The sequence below is a fragment of the Macaca mulatta genome, chromosome 1 (assembly GCF_049350105.2).
Source record: "Macaca mulatta isolate MMU2019108-1 chromosome 1, T2T-MMU8v2.0, whole genome shotgun sequence".
NCBI classification, from domain to species: Eukaryota; Metazoa; Chordata; class Mammalia; order Primates; family Cercopithecidae; genus Macaca; species Macaca mulatta.
Window position 1 is genome coordinate 44,321,966 of NC_133406.1, and position 19,585 is coordinate 44,341,550.

At 36.4% G+C, this 19,585-nt stretch overlaps 1 protein-coding gene across 2 annotated transcripts in view; it reads left to right on the plus strand.

Annotated features, from left to right (window-relative positions):
• Positions 1-19,585, plus strand: part of PLA2G4A (phospholipase A2 group IVA) — a 147,960-nt gene that overhangs the window by 49,128 nt on the left and 79,247 nt on the right. For both annotated transcript variants that reach the window (XM_015121794.3, XM_015121786.3), the window contains 2 exons: positions 13,109-13,257; positions 14,196-14,309. In XM_015121794.3, coding sequence (XP_014977280.1) covers positions 13,109-13,257; positions 14,196-14,309 — 263 coding nt within the window. The remainder of the gene's footprint in view (positions 1-13,108; positions 13,258-14,195; positions 14,310-19,585) is intronic.

Here is a 19,585-nt window from a genome sequence, read left to right on the forward strand (position 1 = left end):
TAGTTAAGTATGTAGTCCAGAATCACAGAGCTGTTACGTTTTGGGGATGGAACTCAAACTTACCTCACTTCGATGTTTACTTGTGCAGCAGCTTTGCCTGTGAGCAGTGTGTGGGGTAGGTGGGAAGATGAAATGGGCTTAAATAACCCTTTGGAAAAGTGTTGCCAATAAGAGAAGACTTTACAACTTGAGTGTAGATTGAGATGGGCTTTATAACGTCGGTAGCCTTTTAATATATGGAATGAGTAGGGGGTGCATTTCAGTTTGGGAAAAGAAAATCATAAGAAAAATATTTAAAGTGAGATTGACATAATCTGTCCAATATATATTATTTAGGGAACTTAGCTATTTTTATTATTTATGCTAGTGAATAAATATCAAGAATATGTCTTGCTTTAGTGCAAGGGTTCTAAATTGGGAAACAATTTTGCCTCCTGGTGCACATTGGGCAATATTCTAGAGACATTTTTGTCAAAATTGGGTATTTCTATTGGCAACTAGCATCTAGAAGGCAGAGTCAGCACCATAGAGCAAAGAGTTACCTGGCCCAAAATGTCAATAGCGTTAAGGTTAAGAATCTCTTTTTAATGAAAAAGAATAATTTTTCTTGTCTACAGTAAGTGGAATTCATATATAGTTAAATCCATATAGCTAAAATGAATAATATGAATAAATTATTTTATCATGGTATATAAGAATTTCTGGAGAATTACTCTTTCTGTCCAGTCTATAAAGATTCCAAGAAATATCCGCACATTTTAAGCATTTGAAACATTCCAAGCGTAGATACGGATTACAAAGATATTTTTATTTCCCTCCAAGAAGGTATCATAGAAGTTTAAGTAAAATGACAATGCAGGCAACAACAACACTTTCAGTTCTGTTTTAGATCTACATTTAGTCTTCTTCATGTTGTTTTGGCATATATTTCTCCCCATTTTCCTATGAATATCAACATCTTTGCAATAAATCATTTTTATCATATGCCAGCTCTCAGTTAGCTAGTCATTAATGTACTAAATCAATTGCTAGTACAAAATGTACCAAGTTGATCATGAGTGGATGCTATTGTGCTATCTTCCTGACATCCATTTGGCCGATGGCACTTTCTGATAGTGTCATGCTCCCTTACGCTCCCTTAAAAAGGAAATGTGATTTTAGAAAGCACTATTATACATTTTCAGCCTATGAGAAAAAAAGAAATGAAATGTACAACTTAAATTGGAGACTGCCTAATAAAGGAATTTCAACATAGTGTTAATAAAACTGCATTGTAATTTCAAATGAGGGGAAAGGCGTTCCGTATCTGAGTTCCTAGACAATGCTCAAGTTGTTGTAAAAGCTTTACTCCTTTCGCCCCACAGAACTACTGCCCAAGTTCTGTTTACTAAACCACACTGGATTCTTCACTAACTTTTTCAGCTTCTGCACTCCCAGCAATTCCCAGGAGTTGTCTTTCAGCATCTGTAGACATAACGATTCTAATTTTGAGCTCTTTCTGGAGGGAGCAGGGGCTGCTACATGTAACAAGTCCTGTGGTACTCTGCCTATTCCTTGGAGTTATTATGAAGGGAGGTAAGCTGAGGTTCAGGTTTTTTTAAATATAAAATTAATACTTAGAAATAAAAGTTAATTACACATACACTTGGAAGAAATGACTGACATTGATTTATATTACAATCCAAATAAACTGGTTGGGGACAAACACCAGGAAGGTTGAGACCTATTACCAAAGAGTAAAATGAAATTTGAGTGGAGACTGTTGTGCCTATGATAAAGGTCTATAACCTATATGCCTATGACCTCTTCCACAGTATTGGTCAGGGTCAGTCCATCATCCTTTCTTTCAGTAATGTTTGTCAAGTTCCTATGTCTCAGACTTTATGTGAGACTCTTGGACACAGGAGTGAATAGGAAGGTTGTGCTCACTGCTATCATGGAGTTTACAGTTTCATAGAGACAAAAAGAGGTAGAAATTATTAGTATTGGAATATTTGACTGAGGACTAAGTCTGGCCTCAGAAAGACTAGGTTAAAACCCTGTCTCTGAATGAACTTGCTCAACTCACTAAATGCCTTTGAGTCTCAATTTCTTCACCTCTGATGAAAATAATACTTGACCAGCAGGTTGAAGCTTTATGTGGAATTATTTTTATTTTATGCAGATGTATATAGATAAAGCCTCTGGGGAACTTGATTTAAAGTTGCCAGTTTCACCCAAGAGGAAAACAAAACAACTAGTTGACTAGGGAAGTGGGTACTAGATAAGGAAAGAATGGAGAGAACATCTCATTCTCCATATTTCTTAACTGTACCGTGTTTGGACCCTTATCTTGGATATTCTTAGGACAAGAACAACAACTTAAATAAACTTTAGCTATCAGCTAAAATGTCAAAAGAAAACATAACAACATGTACAACTAAAAGTACAGCAATATTCTGTTAGAACGAATATTTCTGCCATCAATATGCCTGTGTGGAATGTTTGAAATGTGTAGATTCCAAAGATACCTCTTTGCCATAGAGTGATGTTCCAGTGAATGGCTGAGAAGGGTCACTGACTAGAAGGAGAACCTTGGGTTTGATGCGGGGTGGGGAGGGAGCCTTTAAGTCTTTCTCACCATATTTAGCCTGACTTGGTAGGCAGCGAAGGTCAAAAGTGTGTTTCAGAAGGATAGTTGTGGTTGCATTATAGAAGGTTCCTTGAGAATAAGCAACTAAGAGATTATGGTAGCAGTCTATGTGAGAGGTGGTGCTTAGTTGAATTGGGGCAATTATTTTGAATGAAATGAAGGAGTCAGATGTTAACATCATTTTAGAAGTGAAAAGCTAAAACTTAGAGACAGAGTGGAAATGTGAATTATGAAGAAAAGACAATAACTCTCATGTTTCTAGCCCAGACAGGTAGAAAAGATGACGACATTAAATAAAATAGGAAAGAAAGGGAGGAAAAATCACAAGTTTTTATTTTAGGGTTTTTTTTTGTATTAATTTTTATCTTGCATTTAGGAAAAGAATGATGAAAATAAATTTGCTTTGTAAATATTGAGTTTGAAGTATCTTCAAGGTATTTAAGGTATTTTTAAGGCATTTAAGAGTAGATTTAAGATCTCAGAATGGAGGTTGGGATCACAGATGTAGATAAGGGAGACACTGACATTTATGTGCAAGGCAAAACTATAGGAGGGTTAAAGAAAATCCAGAATTGATTCAGAGTAACTAAACAGGATTGAACTATTTCAAAATACATTACTTAAGAATAGATTATATGTTAACATATAATCAAGAACCTCATATTTTTCATGTTTATACTACTTTCCCCTTGTAGCCTTGAGGAAATGAAGGAATGCATTATAGCTGCCATTTAAACCTTGAAGATAATTGACTTTAAAGGATCTAAGATTAACTAGACTACACGATTAATGTGTGCCATGTGATATGATGGGTGCATATTGAGTGTTTTCAAGACCATATAAATAACTGATAATTCCTTTGCAACTTGGTTTTGACTACATGAGCAATACAGTGGTTAAAGGCCTCACTTCCTTTTGAAGAATTCTAATAAGGGATTTGTAAGGGACACAAGAAGAAAGTCCATAGTGTAGTGATGAGTTGAGGTGGAGAAAGCTAGTGAAAGATACAGAGGAACTGTTTAGAGAGGTGGGTAGGAAATCACAAAAGAATGATGTATTAGACACAAAGAAAGATAATTGCACCGAGGATGTTGCATATGTGTCAAGTAAAGTGAGAAAAAGCTCACTGAATTTGGCATTGAAGTTATGTTCGAGAGAATTACCTGTTTAGGGTAACAGAAGAAGGCAGAGGACAGTAGGTTGGAAACTTATGGAATAATGAGATTTAGAAGCAATAAGGGTAGACTACATTTATTTTTCAAAAATCTTTGATGTAGGAGAGAAAAGATCTGGAAGTATTGTCAGAATTGATGAAGTTTTGTTCATTTTTCTTAGGATGCCCAATATTTGTTTATATTTATAAGTTGAGAAAAAATAGCTAAGGCCAAACTAATATTTACAGGTTAAATTTGAGTCTGGGGATTAAAAAATAAGAAATATCTGAGAGCAGTGGGATTGTGAGAAGAGTGTAAGGATCCTTTTCCTTCTAAGATAATAGAGGAAGGACTTAAGTATGAATGCATTATTAAATTATAAACATATTTTTTGAATTGTGAGATATAGGGAAGGAAAATGGAAAGACTACATCAAGTCCTCCCCTTTTGTTTTTTTCAGTGAAGTGTGAGTCTGAATTGTGTCCTCAAAAGAGAAGTAGTAAGTAGGGTAGGTGACTTGAAAAAAACAGTAAATGTTTGAGCAACCATGTGGAGAATGGTGGGTGGAGGGGAAGAATAGGGATTATTATAGTTTGGCCAAGTTAGGAACTAAATGGTCACTGAAGCATGCTGAAGTGACTAATAGCAGAGTATTTACTTTTCCTAATAATAACTTAGGAAACACATTTTCAATTAATTTTTTAAAATGTCTAAAGGAATGAAAAGCTGATGAGTAAACTGGGACTTGAGGGACTAAGATCTCAGAAGAGAAATAAGCCAGGTCGGGCGTGGTGGCTCATGCCTATAATCCCAGCACTTTGGCAAGCCAAGGCAGATGGATTGTTTGAGCCCAGGAGTTAGAGACCAGGCCTGGACAACATGGTAAAACCCCGTCTCTACTAAAAATCCAAAAAGTTAGCTGAGCATGATGGCGTGAACTTGTAGTCCCATCTACTTGGGGAAGGGGGCTAAGGCGTGAGGATCACCTGAAACCAGGAGGTTGAGGCTACAGTGAGATGAGATGGCACCATGGTGCCACTGTACTTCAGCCTGGGTGACAGTAAGACCCTGTCTCCAAAAAAAAAAAAAAAAAAAAAGAAAAATATAAAGATAGAAAGAAATAAGCTAATATTCTGCAAGCCACATTTTCCCTCAATTCGTTAGCTGCATCTAGAGAGGTTGGAGGGGAGGGATAGGGATAAGAAGTAGCCAAGCAGTGAAGATGTCAAGAATTCAGCAGAGCTTTGCCAATCTCAAAGGACTTGGAGTATAAAGACTGGATTTTAGGACAAAATAAGTTGAATTTGAGAGGCTAAGTTCCTTGAGAGAAAGCCTAGAGAAGTATGCCTGACAGCCAGCACCTTCAACGTGAGGCACTAGCCAAATTCTTGATTCATGCAGGGCAACAGCCTGAGAAGCAAACATAAAACACCTGAAAAACAGAAGAGAGTTATTGGCAGTCTCATAAGAGGAAACAAACAAACAAATAAGGAGATCAAAAAGACCAAATTAAAAGGGGCCGAATAAATACCCTTGACTCTAAGTTGGGAGCCTTAGAGTGGGAGTGACCAAGAGGTAGACTAAGCTTATAAAGAATGAAGTCAATTTATTTTTAAAAATTTAATAGAGGATATCTGTCCTACTCTCTCTGCCTGCCAGAGAATAAAGTGGGTCATCTGTGAAGGTAGATCTGGCTCTTCCATAATTTGTCATAAAAAGGTCTGGCATTCAGTCAAAGATTGACTGAATCATAAATATTCAGTGGCTTGCAGAATATGAGCATAACAAAAATAAGATCAAGAAAAAATAGATCCACAGTATGGGATATGGATCTTAAAATAACTAAGAGTAGTATGTTCAAGAAAATAGATGCTAAGATGGAGGATTTTACCAGGAAACCAGATATATAGAAAATAACCAAATGGAAAATTTTAAACTGAAAAACACGATAAATTAAGAACTCAGCAGCTGATTTTATTGTAGTTTGAAAACAGTTAAACAGGGAATTACTGAACTGAAAAATTGGTCAATAGAAAATATCGAGACTGAAACACAAAAGACAAATAAGGAAATAAAATACAGAATAAAAAGATAAGGAATATCTGGGGTATGATAAAAAGCACTGGGAAGAGAGCGGGAATAGGGCAAAAGTAATATTTGAAAACATAATGGCCGAGTATTTTCTGTAGCCAATAAAATATGTTGAAAAGCAAAAGAACAAGAGTGGATTTCTTAACAAAACAGACAAGAACCGTAAGATATTAGTTGATATCCTTGAGGTATGGAAATGAAGTAACTGCCAGTATAATCCTGAAGATGTTGAGCAAAGTTCCAGGACTTAGCCTACCTGATACTATAATTTGTCTTAAAAATATTATAATTAAGACAGTTTGGTATTGGCACGGTACAGATGCAAGCTTAAATGATAGGTTAATAGACTAATAGACGAACGGATGTCAGAAACAGACTCACACTTATGTGACCACTTGATTAATGCAAAGTTTATACTGCAATGCAAGAGTTAAAGGTGGTATTACCAGTAAATAATGCTGGGTCTATCGGTTACATGGGGAAAAAAACTGAATCTTAACTCCTACCTCATACCTCAACCAGTTTAGTACCTGGGAAGTGAAAAGGCTGATAATCATAAAAACTGCTCTAAGATCTCTGTGTGTAATTAGCAGTATTATTACATCATAAATGTATCAAAGGAATGACTACATCTGAGAATAGTATTCAGAGGCATTTCTTTCAGCAAATTTTCCTTTAATTTTTGGTCTTACTGCTTCTAGTTAGGTCGTTTCCACTTTGTTGATGATTGAAGCATAACATCTGAACATCAGTCCATCACCTTAAACAGATTGCCAACTAACACACCCACACTTAATTTATTCTTGGATTTATTTTCTCATGGCCATTTGAAAATGTATTTTATGTCTGGAGAGAAATAGAAGTGAATGACTGGACTGGGCTTAATCTAGTCTATGGGCAGAATAACTCCTTGACAGAAGACCAGTAACTTTGTTTCCTTCTCAATGTCAAAATGTTTGTAATTTTTCTGTGGGTGTTATTACACTACAGTTCTTTAGTTCCTTGTAATATTATACATTAAGCCTCTGTTCTTCAAATGTATGCATAATAATCACCTGTTCAAGTTGTCAAAATGCAGATTTCCAAGCCCATGCTGGAGAATCTGAGTGAAGGTGCTAAGGTTCTGTGTTTTTAACAGGCACTGCAGATGAGTCCGTGAAGGTCATGGTATTTCAAGGGACTGTATTTGGGGAAACGCTGTTTTAAGCTCACTGTCATAATATGCTATTATGATAGATTAATGGACTAATCATATATATATATAATGGTCATATATAATATATAAATGGACATATTTTATATATATATATAAAAAATAGCTATGTCACCATTGCTATTCAGAATGGAAATATTTTGACTACACATTTGGGAGGACTTTCCCCTTTGGGCTTTTTTTTTTTTCCATTTATCACCTAAATTGTAACAAATTACTTGTAATCTTTATTTCAAACAAGAGGTTTAAGTTGCTACTGATGAAGGGAAAATAGGCAAATGGAGAATATTGAAAATAGAACTAGGAGTTTAGAAGCTGCCATGAGTTCATGAATCACATGATATATTACTTGGACAAAGCTGAAATGACAGATGGACCTGTTATGACTTCAGGCAGGCGCTCTTTAACTTCTGAGGTTCAGTAGTAAGTTTTACAACCCTGGAATTCTGAAGCTATTTCTGGTGCATGTAGTTTCATGTCAACTTTATCGGGAGAAAAAAGAACTGTATCCCACACCCCCGATATTTTTTGTTTGTCAAGATTTAGATAAAAGGATGAGATGTAAAAGGGGTTTTTGCCCACATATTACATCTTTGCTTCACCACCTGTTTGGCTGAAAATAATCAAGATTAGGCTGCATTAGTGACTCAACACTCAATTGCTCTATAGGCGTTAATTCACAAAGCCATGAAATAAGTATAGTATACAGGAAAAAACAAATTCTACATTTAACTTTTTCTTTAATTCATTTCTTGAAACTTATCTAAAGTATTGGGCTGTGTTTACTGTCAAAGTGGGCTACCTTCCTTTTCAAATCTTCTAATTCTGTTTGCTACCATGCCAGTGATGGTTATAGATTACACAAAGAAACTGAGCTATGTTATTATTGTAATCCAACTTTAAACCAGCCTTAAACTTCTTTTTATCTTATCTACCACTGTTATAGATGTTTCTTAGCTTACAGTGATTAGAGCTGTTGCAGATTGCAAAATCAAAGTCTGCAGTTTTGGTGGTTTTCCACTGTCCAGCATCCTTTGACATCTTGTCTCTTGCTAAAGAAGCAAGAGGAGAAATTAGAAACATTGCCACTCCTGACATATATTTTAGAAAGCTGACTTACTTTAAAAGTAAAATTAAATAATGCAAATCCAATGTGACTGCTATTAAACTGGATTCTGACTTTTTAAACAAAGTCTGTGGATGTTTTAACATATAAACATGGTGTAGGCATATTGTTTTTATGGTATTTTCTTTATCATTTTGTCAGAGTTAGAATTTGTTAAACATAAGACCCATTGAGAGTCTAAAATGGCGAGAAGATGGATAGATAATGGTTTGACTCATGCTGCTTCAATTTGCCCCTTCCTTTTCCTGTCTGGTGCCTGTCAAGGAACCTCAATTGTAGCCTGCTTCATCTTGTTTGGGCCAAGAAGACCTCACCCTCCTCTTTCCCAAAGATTCAAGTAAAGATCAAGTCTGAAAAGGCAATTTCCCCACCTACAATTTGACCTTCTTTGTGTGTAATAATCTGGGTGACTGAGTTACTAGTCACTGGGGTAGTGTAACTGCTTATCTTCAATTTACCTTGCCTCTAAAATTAGGCTATTAACATTTGACTCACTTCCATAATCCGATTTTTCAGTTTAGTGTTTGGCTCCCTATCAAGGCTAAACTGCTTGTGAATGAGAAGTTCCTGGCATATAGCAGGCACTCACGTATTTGTTGAATGAATGAATGATGTTTGCCATCTGCATGCTTCCGGTTCCGACGCACTCCTTGTATTCCATGCTGGTTTTCGCTTGGCTTGGTTTTTTTTTTTTTTTCTATTACTTCTTGGAAAATGATTTAAAAAAAGAGCATTGGCCTTATGAGAAAAATCTGGCCCTATGAGATGATGTAGGGCTATGTTTCGTAACACATAATTTGAAGCATTAATTGAATACTTTCCTTCAAATTACATATTTTTCTTGATAATTTTCTACCAACTGCTATTCTAAATATGGAGTTTTACTTCTGATTTATAATCCTGAGCACTGGTGATACGGTAGAAACATGGTTAAGGAAAAGAAGCAGTCACCTCCTGGTTGAAAAACGTGATAATGTTACCCTATGACATGTTCTCTTCTTCTTTGGCCCGTTTCGTATTATCATCCTTCCCAGTCAATCTTTTTGTTTTCTGATTTGTATTCCCTGGTCCTGTTGAGAGGTATAAGCACTGAGTTAGAAATGACAATGAATGGCTATTCCCTTTTCTCTAAAATAGGATATCAAAAGTGTGATCAGAAGATGACCTACATCAGTGTCAGCTAGACTATTTTGTTAAAAATTGCAAGCCCTTAGTTCCACTACAGATATGCAGATAATGGGTCTTCAGGGATGAAGGTGGGGGTCTGTGTTTTTACAAGAACCCTGCACATTCATATCGCACTCTCACTTTTGCCCCACAACTCTTTACCAATGATGTGTAAGGTCTAAGCCAGAAAATTAAAGGCAGTCTCAAAGGCTGATACCTCGTTTGTAGATGCTTCCATTTTATAATAACAGCCAGCAAACATACACATGCATCTAAAGAAACTGATGGCTACATAAAGAACCAGGAGCAATACTGAACAATTAAGTGAAAGGCATTGATTATGTTTTTTGATGACCATAGTTGTTGTTGACAGAAAACATCTATTTAAAATTTTTTTTGGGGGAAACCCAATCAATAGGTCAGAAACTATTATTTTTGCTTTTCCTTTATTTTCAATTGTTGGATATTTTTATTTGGACCTCTGTACTTCTTCTCTCCCTGCTCCCTCCCTCACTCTTGCTCTCACCCTCTCTTTCTCTCCCTCTAATTCCAACTCCTCTTTCTATAGAATCCATACCGTACCTTATGATCTAATTTTTGTTACTGAGGAACATGATGTAATAAGAGAAATGATTGTTGTAGTCAAATGACACAGGTTCAAGATCTTGACCTGATACTTATTAGCTATGTGGTATTGAACAGACTGCTTAACATCTCTCTGTTCCTGTTGCCTTGACACTAAAGTAAGTACTTACGTTATAGCGCTATTGTGAGGTTTAAATGAGACTAATGTGTGTAAAGTACTTCGCACAGATACCTGTAGTCATTACTTAGTTATTTGTTGTTTTTGTTATTAATTATAATGTCCACATGGAAAAGCACCTGTTAAATGGAAAAGTCAAGTCCTGAGGTTAGGAAACCTTAAATACTGTAATTGTTGCTTTCTGTTGTTAGCTTCTCAAGATGTACAGCTGAGGAATACAAGATATTTGCCCTCAAGTTGTTTATAGTGTTGTAGGAAAAGACAAGTCTTGTAGGAAAAGACAGATAGATATATAATTTCATCCATAAAATATAGTGTGTCCAGTGCTATAAGACGTTAAAGGATTCGGTGGAATCCTGAAAAAGGAGTGACCAATATTTGCACGGTTTGGGTCACTCACTTTGTTGCTAAGTATATATGTAATGGGAGAAAATTAAAATATTTTCTTTATTTGCAATTGTTTTGTTCTATTTCAGTGGGCACACATGTCATACCCTGATTCAAGTGGGTATTTATGTGAAACAGACAAAACTGTTACTGGCCAGGCATGGTGGCTCATGCCTATAATCCCAGCACTTTGGGAGTCCGAGGCGGGTGGATCACAAGGTCAGGAGATCGAGACCATCCTGGCCAACATGCTGAAACCCTGTCTCTACTGAATATACAAAAATTAGCCAGGCATAGTGGCATGTGCCTGTAACCCCAGTTACTTGGGAGGCTGAGGTACGAAAATTGCTTGAACCAGGAGGTGGAGGTTGCAGTGAGCTGAAATCGTGCCACTGCACTCCAGCCTGGCAACAGAGCGAGTCTCAAAAAAGAAAAAATAAAAAAATTGTTACTTCCTAGAGACACCTCATTTCCATCTGAATATTGCCATAATAAATACATGTTGATTTTTAATATGAGTGCCACCCCTTAAAGTTGTTCGGTGCACAATCTGTATAATCATACAAGGCAACTCTATAACAATAAGTGATATTCTTCTCACAATGAGTTCCATTATTTTATCTGATAAAGTAACCAGGATGATTTTTCTGACATTGACAAATATAATCTTTTTTTAAAAAAAAAATTTTCAATTTGTTTTCCTTTTTCCTTTTTCCTTTTTAATTTTTATGAGTACATAGTAGGTGTATATATTTATAGGGTATGTGAAATGCTTTGATATAGGTATGCAGTGTAAAATAATCACATCATTGAGAATAGGGTGTCCATCTTCTGAAGCATTTTTGATTTGTTACAAATAATCCAATTACACTTTTTTGGTTATTTTTAAATGGACAATTACATTATTATTGACTATATTCACCCTGTTGTGCTATCAAATAGCAAGTCTTATTCATTTTTCTGTTGTGTGTGTGTGTGGTTTTTTTTTGTATCCATTAACCATCCCCACCTCCCCTCCAGACCCCTACTACTCCTCCCAGTCTCTGGTAATCATCTTTCTGCCCTGTCCATGGGTTCAATTGTTTTGATTCTTAGATCCCACAAATAAGTGAGAATATGTGATGTTTGTCTTTCTGTGCCTGGCTTACTTCACTTAAGATAATGACTTCCAGTTCCATCCATGCAAATGACAAGATCTCATTCTTCTTTATAGCTGAGTAACACTCCATTGTGTATCTGTAACACATTTTCTTTATCCATTCATCTGTTGATGGACACTTACGGTGCTTCTAAATCTTAGCTATTGTATATAGTGCTGCAATAAACACAGAAGTACAGATATTTCCCCAATAAACTGATTCCTTGCTCTTGAGAATATACTCAGCAGTGGGATTGCTTGATCATGTGGTAGTTCTATTTTTAGGTTTTTGAGGAACCTCCAAATTATTCTACATAGTGGTTGTACTAATTTACATTCCCACCAACATTGTACAAAAGATCCCTTTCCTCCACATCCTTGCTAGCATTTGTTATTGCCTGAATATAAGCCATTTTAACTGGGTGAGATGAGATCTCATCATAATTTTGATTTGCATTTCTCTGATGATCAATGATGTTGAGCACTTTTCATATGCCTGTTTCCCATTTGTATGTCTTCTTTGGAGAACTGCCTATTCAAATCATTTGCCCATTTTGTTGGATAGATTATTAGATGTTTTTCTACAGAGTTTTTGAGCTCCTTATATATTCCGGTTATTAATTCCCTGTCAGATGGGTAGTTTGCAAATATTTTCTCCCATTCTGTGGGTTGTCTCTTCATTTTGTTGATACTTTTTTCCTTTGGTCTGCAAAAAAGCTTTTTAATTTGATGTGATCCCATTTGCCCATTTTTGCTTTGATTGTCTGTACCTATGTGGTATTGCTCAATAAATTTTTGCCCAGACTGTTGTCCTGGAGATTTTCCCCCATGTTTTCTTGTTGTAGTTTTATAGTTTGAGGTCTTACATTTAAATTTTTAATCCATTTTTATTTGATTATTGTATATGGCAAGAGATAGGAGTGTAGCTTCATTCTCCTGCATATGGAGATCCAGTTTTCCCAGAACCATTTATTGAAGAGACTGTTTTCCCCCAATGTATGTTCTTGGCACCTTTGTCAAAAATGAGTTCACGCTAGGTCTGTGAATTTGTCTCTGCTTTTAAACCCATGATCTTGTCACTGTCACAGTCCTGGGTGAAGGTCATGCTGACATTAGCTGGGTGACATTGTTATCATCCTGTAGTAGCTTGACTGAGATGTTGACTGCTGTGAACCTGTCCTCTCTAGATGGATGGAGGAATTCTGAATAAATCACTTAATAAACAATTCTCTCTCACAAGACTATTATGAAGGACAGCAACATATGTAAAAATATCACCCTATGATGTTTTTCTATTATGTGTATATTATCTTGTCTCAGACATTTAAATACATCACTACAGATTCATTGAAAATAAACTGACAGCATATATTAATAAAAACAAGGAACTATGAATCACTTTTCTATCTCCTTCTTGTTTGTGTTTACTATCTGTAGTTGATACTCCAGATCCCTATGTGGAACTTTTTATCTCTACAACCCCTGACAGCAGGAAGAGAACAAGACACTTCAATAATGATATAAACCCTGTGTGGAATGAGACCTTTGAATTTATTCTGGATCCTAATCAGGAAAATGTTTTGGAGGTAAGTGAACCATTTGGATGCTGTTAGATGGTTGTGATTCATGTTGAGAGACATGCTTGAGTTTGTTCTTTTACTGCCTTCTTGTTCCTATTAGCTATAGCTGGAGTTAGCCTGGGCAGCTTGGTAGATTAGAATCTAAATGGTGTCTGTCAAATAATATGAGTGTCTATCAGGACATATAGGAGTTAGGTAGGGTTGGGAAAACTGCCCTCCTCCCCACGTGCTTTGGAGAAAACATATTTTCTGCTCTAAAGGGGAGAATCCCAGTATAACAGAATAAAAATTTTTTAAATGACCTTTTTGAAAAGTGAAAATTAATTTTTCCCAAAATATTTGTATTGACTTTCTACGTTAGTGTCTTACTCATATTCCAAAGTAGAGAAGAGATAAAGTTTAATTTTTGAAAACATGATAACTGAATAAATCAATCAGGAAAATGTGAAAAATTATTATCTCATAGCAAACCCAGTACTCAGAAGGAAAAGATTGGCCGGGTACTATGGCTCATGCCACAGCATTTTCAGAGCACCGAGGCAGGCAGATCATTTGAAGTCAGGAGCTCGAGACCAGCCTGGCCAACATGGCAAGACCCTGTCTCTATTAAAAGTACAAAAAATTGCTGGAAGTGGTGGCACTTGCCTGTAATCCGAGCTACTCAGGAGGCTGAAGCAGGAGATTTTCTTGAATTTGGGAGGTGGAGGTTGCAGTGAGCCAAGATCCCGCCACTGCACTCCAGCCTGGTGAGTGAGACCCTGTCTCAAAAATTAAAAAAAAAGAAAAAGATAAAAGTATTGTTACCAATTAAATATTGAGATCTTCAAATGACTGTTAAATGTCATTGGAGAGCTTCATTTTTTAAATTGTGGCGGAAATTATAGATGTTATTTCCAAAGATCCATGGGAAATTTTATTTTTGTGCTCTACATTTTACTCTATAGATTACGTTAATGGATGCCAATTATGTCATGGATGAAACTCTAGGGACCGCAACATTTCCTGTATCTTCAATGAAGGTGGGAGAGAAGAAAGAAGTTCCTTTTATTTTCAACCAAGTAAGTAACACTGCAGAATTATATTCCAACCTTAGGTTAGATAAAGTCTATTGATTCTGGGAAGTTGGGTTTAACACTTGGAAAATTGTATTTATTTGTTTTTAGAATGTTTGCTTTTTAAAGAGAAAATTTTGTTTTTCTTTTTACTTTTTGTCCTAATTTTAAAAATTATTCTGACATCTATAAACTTTGGTTGAGGTATTATATCAAACACTACTGAGGCTTTCTTTAATCTCCTTTGTGGCTCCAAATGATGACTTTGGGATTCAGCAATGCCTTTGGACTCCATTGGCAGATTTAATACAAAAAATTGGGGAGGATAAAAAAAGATGGAAAATCTGAGAGGAATGGTGGGGTGTGGAGAGAAAGAGAGACAGAGAGAGAGAGAGAGAGAGAGAGAGAGAGAGAGAGAGATAACAAGTAAACTCAATGAAAAATGTTAGAAAATTCAAACTATTCCAAAACCACGTTTAGCAATAAATCTCTCTGGGGGAATAATTTCCGTCTCAGAGAATCCTCAAGTAAGTAGGGACAAAGCAGCGAAAGGCCAGAAGGAATGATGGGAGGTTATTGTTATTTTTGACTTTCTGGGTTTGCTGCATTTCTGAAATTTTGATAGTTTATTTTGGAATAATGAAACCTTAGGGAAATTATTTCGTACAGAATAAACTCATTGGATTTTGAATTCTATATGAATCTAATTTAGTAGTTTATAGTAAGAAATGTAAAGAACTGGTGGGCCTGTATGTGTAAGGCTGGTTAACATACTAATTTCTTGTTGTTGGGAGAGACGATGTGTTTCCGCACATCTTTAGAATGACTTTCCAAGTACCTTCACTCACCTCAACCTACCTCTCCCTTAACTCTCAGCTACTCCATGTTGCCTTTCCTGTTACTATCCCTAATGAATCTATGAATCTTCCTCCTTTGAGTCTCCGTGATAATTATCTATGGTATTCATTGGGACTAAATTATTTATACTGTTCAATTTTTCATTATCCTCTTGTAAACTAAAATCCTCTAGGTCAGAAAACTTGAAATACTGATTAAATGTGCCTACAGAATTAATTACATAGATGACGTTTATGGAATGAATGTGTACCTATTTAGAAACCAGCTTAGCCCAAATGAGCTTCTTGACTAGTCCATACAATCAGAATGGCCTAGGTACCTTGAGGATGCTCTGGTCCATGCACTCCTTGGTGCTTCCACCTGCTGCAGAAAGCATTTCTTCTGCCTCATGCCAAGAGATGCACTCCCCACAATTCTGTCGACCCCTTTTAATGCTATTTCATTCATTCCTTTTACAAACATTTATTGAAGATCTGCTGTGCGCCAGCCATTATGTTTTGTTCAAGGAATATAGAGAATAAAGCACAGGAAGTTCTTCCGTCAGTTATCTCCCTCTGGGAAGGAGGTGAGTAAGGGTTGAAATGAGAAGTGGAAGTAGGGAGATACATACATGTGATAAAAAGAAATCCCCAGATGGTGAGATAAGTACCAATGAGATATGTATAGAGTGCTGTGGGAAGGCAGAATAAAGAACGATCATTTTGTGACAGGAGGCCAGGGATGTCTCCATAGCAGTAGCCGATTTTGAACAAGTTGAACGGTGAACTGTGGTTAACATGTTGGCATTGAAAGACAGGCTGTTTGGTGTTTAAATTCCAGTTCTGTTCCTTGCCATCTGTTTTATTCTGGGAAAATAACACGTAACTCTTCTGTTCCTCAGTTTACTCACCTATAAAATAGAAATAATATCTTCTAAGGGAATCATTATGTTTAAACAAGTTAATTTTATTTATGTATATATAATATATGCATATGATAATATATAGTATAATGTATATTACATATAAACATATTTAATTATAATTTGATATATTTTATGGTTCAATATATGCTTACATATTATTTAGTTTATATATTAAGCATATAATTCAATACGTGATTGAAAGTGATTAAAAGTATGTTAATACTATAAAGTAATCAAAATAAGTGATTAAATATATTGATACTATAAACACATAGATGTACTCATGTATACATAACAGGGCTTAGAACAGTTTCTGGTACATATTAGGCACTATATAAAAGTTACTTGTCATTGTTGCTGTTATTACACCTTAAGAAAAGAGAGGATTTCATCAGTAAAGTAGTTATGAGCATTCTGGGCAGAACAGATTGCTGAAGGCCAGAGTCTTGAAAAAAGAAAGCAAGCTGGGGCACAGCAAGATAAACGGCTTGGCAGATCCATTTTGCTGAATCATAGGGAAGAGCGTGTAGAGGTGGTCAAAAGCTAAACTCTTCAGGCCTTAGCTATTGCATGTTGCTAGCATAGGCTCTCAGTAAATGTCTGTTGAGGGCTTTGGAAGCATGGATTGGACTTTCTGAAATCATTTTTTTTCTTTCGTCACTTTAGTCCATGATACACAGACTCCTGATAAGAGAAGATATTGTGGACAACATTCATTTCCTCCCCTCTGTCATTTTTTATGGCTAGATGTGTAATCCCCAGGGCTCTAAAAAGGCTTTCCACATTCCTGAATTTAAAGAAGCTTATGTAACTACTTTTTTAGTGTGCCTGAGAAAACAGTCATCCAAGCAGGCTTTTCTTCATTACTCTGTTTTCAGACTTCTTGGTAGTTTTATCTGAATGATAATCCTTTGAGCTGCAGGGGTAGTTGGGAGAGAAGTAAGCATGATGGCTAAGGGGAGAGTCCCCTGCTTGTTCCTCAGATCATGTGGGAGTGCCCTGTGCAAGCCACCCAGCTATCCAACCTCTGTCCTCAGCTGGGAATCCCAGTCTTCCTGATGATCATTCTACAATGTTTACAGAGGTTGTAAGAGAGAGGAGGTGGTGAGGGAGCAATGGGAGAGAAGAGATGTAAGCCTTGAAGATAGTTATGGCAACCCAGTGGAGGAAAAACAGCACTTAGATTTGGTGAAGAGTGAACAAATTCTTCAAGGCAAAATAGTATTAGCAAAAACTCTTTCATAGTTTTGTCATGCAAACGTTAATACTGAGTCAACATAGAGTGATTTCTGTGTCCAGGAGACGCTGGAGAAATAACAGGAGCTTCCAAATGGAGTTGGGCAGATTCCCAGGGCCCTGCTTTACTCACTTGGAGTCGAAACTGGAAATTGAGAGGATGGACCCTCATTTTGCCTCTGTCATTCATAGCTCTCCAGAATGTTTGAATTGTTATCCTTTCTTTCTGAGTCTTATTTTCTTCATCTGTAAAATGAAGGGTTGGATTAAATTTTTTCTAAGCTCCTTTCTAATTTGTAAAATTCTGTGATCTAGAAAGAATACTTCTCTTCTTTTAAAAATATTTTATTTTTATTTTTATTTATTTATTTTTTGAGACAGAGTCTCGCTCTATTGCCCAGGCTGGAATGCAGGGGCATGATCTTGCTTCACTGCAAACTCTGCCTCCTGAGTTCAAGCCATTCCTGTGTCTCAGCCTCCCGAGTAGCTGAGATTACAGGCAAGGGCCATCAGGCCTGGCTAATTTTTGTATTTTAGTAGAGATGGGGTTTCACCCTGTTGGCTAGACTGTTCTCGAACTCCTAACCTCAAGTGATCTTCCCGCCTCAGCCTCCCAAAATGCTGGGATTACAGGTGTGAGCCACCACACTCAGCCTGTTTTATTTTTTACGTTAGGTTCAGGAGGTACATGTACAGGTTTGTTATATGGGTGTGTTGCATGATACTGAGGTTTCGGATTCTAATGATCCTATCATCCAAGTAGTGAACATGGTATCCAATACATAGTGTTTCAACTCTTGCTCCTTTCCTTCTCTCCCCACTTTCGGAGTCTCCAGTGTCTGTTTTTCCCATCATTACGTTCCTGTGTACCCAAAGTTTAGCTTGCACTTGAAGTACAATACCTTATTTTCATTTGGCCTTCTTCACCCAAAAGCTTTCCGTTCTTCTCATTTTACAGATATGGAAGCTAAGTGATAATAATGCAAGAATAAAAATCTATCATTTATATAGTATTATATAATTTAAAAATACTAAGTTGTCAATAGATTGTGTTATTAATGTGAGAAAAATGTAAGCCTCTATTGTGCTCCTAAAATGTTGCTAAATAGTGAAAAAAACTGCACAAAAGTACAATTTTCAAGGAACTAAGAATCTGTTTGGAAAGTATACTTTCATGTGTAAACTGACAGGTAATAATAAACAGTATCATGAGGTATCTATTCATTGACTTACTTGAAAAGTTATTTATTAAACAACTGTTATGTTTCAGGCAGTATTCTAGGTGATAGTATCCTGGGAATTCTCCAGGGAGCTTGCATTCTAATAGGGAAAGTAAACAGGCAATGATGAGCAAAAGAATGATCAACACGCCATCAGCTAATGAGAAATACTGTGAAGAAAATAAAAGTATGCAGTAGAAAACAGTTGGTGGGCAACTGAAGTTTGTATAGTTAGAGAAGACCCCTCTAAAGCATTATTATTCTTTAAATTTTATTATAAAAATGTTCAATGTATAAAAAGTTGAAAGATTTATACAGTGAACATCATATAACTGCCACCTAGATTCTATAATTACCATTTTACCAAAAAATTACTCTTCTGATGCATTTAAAAGGAGGTAGCAGACAACAGTATACTTTACCCCTACAAACTTCAGCATATCATTAAATAGAGTTTAATATTTATGTATGATAAATGGACAGTGCAGGCAATGTGTACAGTGAGAGTCATAAGAATAAATTATTTATTCATTAATTAATTCATTTTACAAATAACTATTGAGCCTTCACTATGTGGTAGACACTCTTTAGGCACTGCCTATTTCAGCAGAGAACAAAATGAACAAGAATCCCTACCCTCACAAAACTTACATTCTACTTAGCAAGACAGATGAAAAGCAAGGTAAATATGTAAAAGATACTCCTGCCAGATGATGATAATGACAAGTGCTAACTAAACTAGGGACAGAGAATGGGGCAGTGTGTATATGTGTGTGTATTGTGAACTGTCACAAAGGCAGTTCCAAAAATTTGGTTAAGAAAGGCATCTCTGAGGGTATCTGAGGACAGAAGGCACTCCAAGTAGAAAGGCTCTGAAGCAGAGTTTGCCTAGCAAGATAAGTAACAGCAAGTAGGAGAGTGTGGCTGGAGCACAAAGAAAGAGTGGGAGGGAGACTGGGAGGAGATCAGGTCAGAGAGGTGAAGGCAGGGCTGAGGGAGCAGGATCATTGCGGGTGACAGTGGACATCAATGGCTTAGGCATGTCCTTAAAGAAAGGGTGTGGT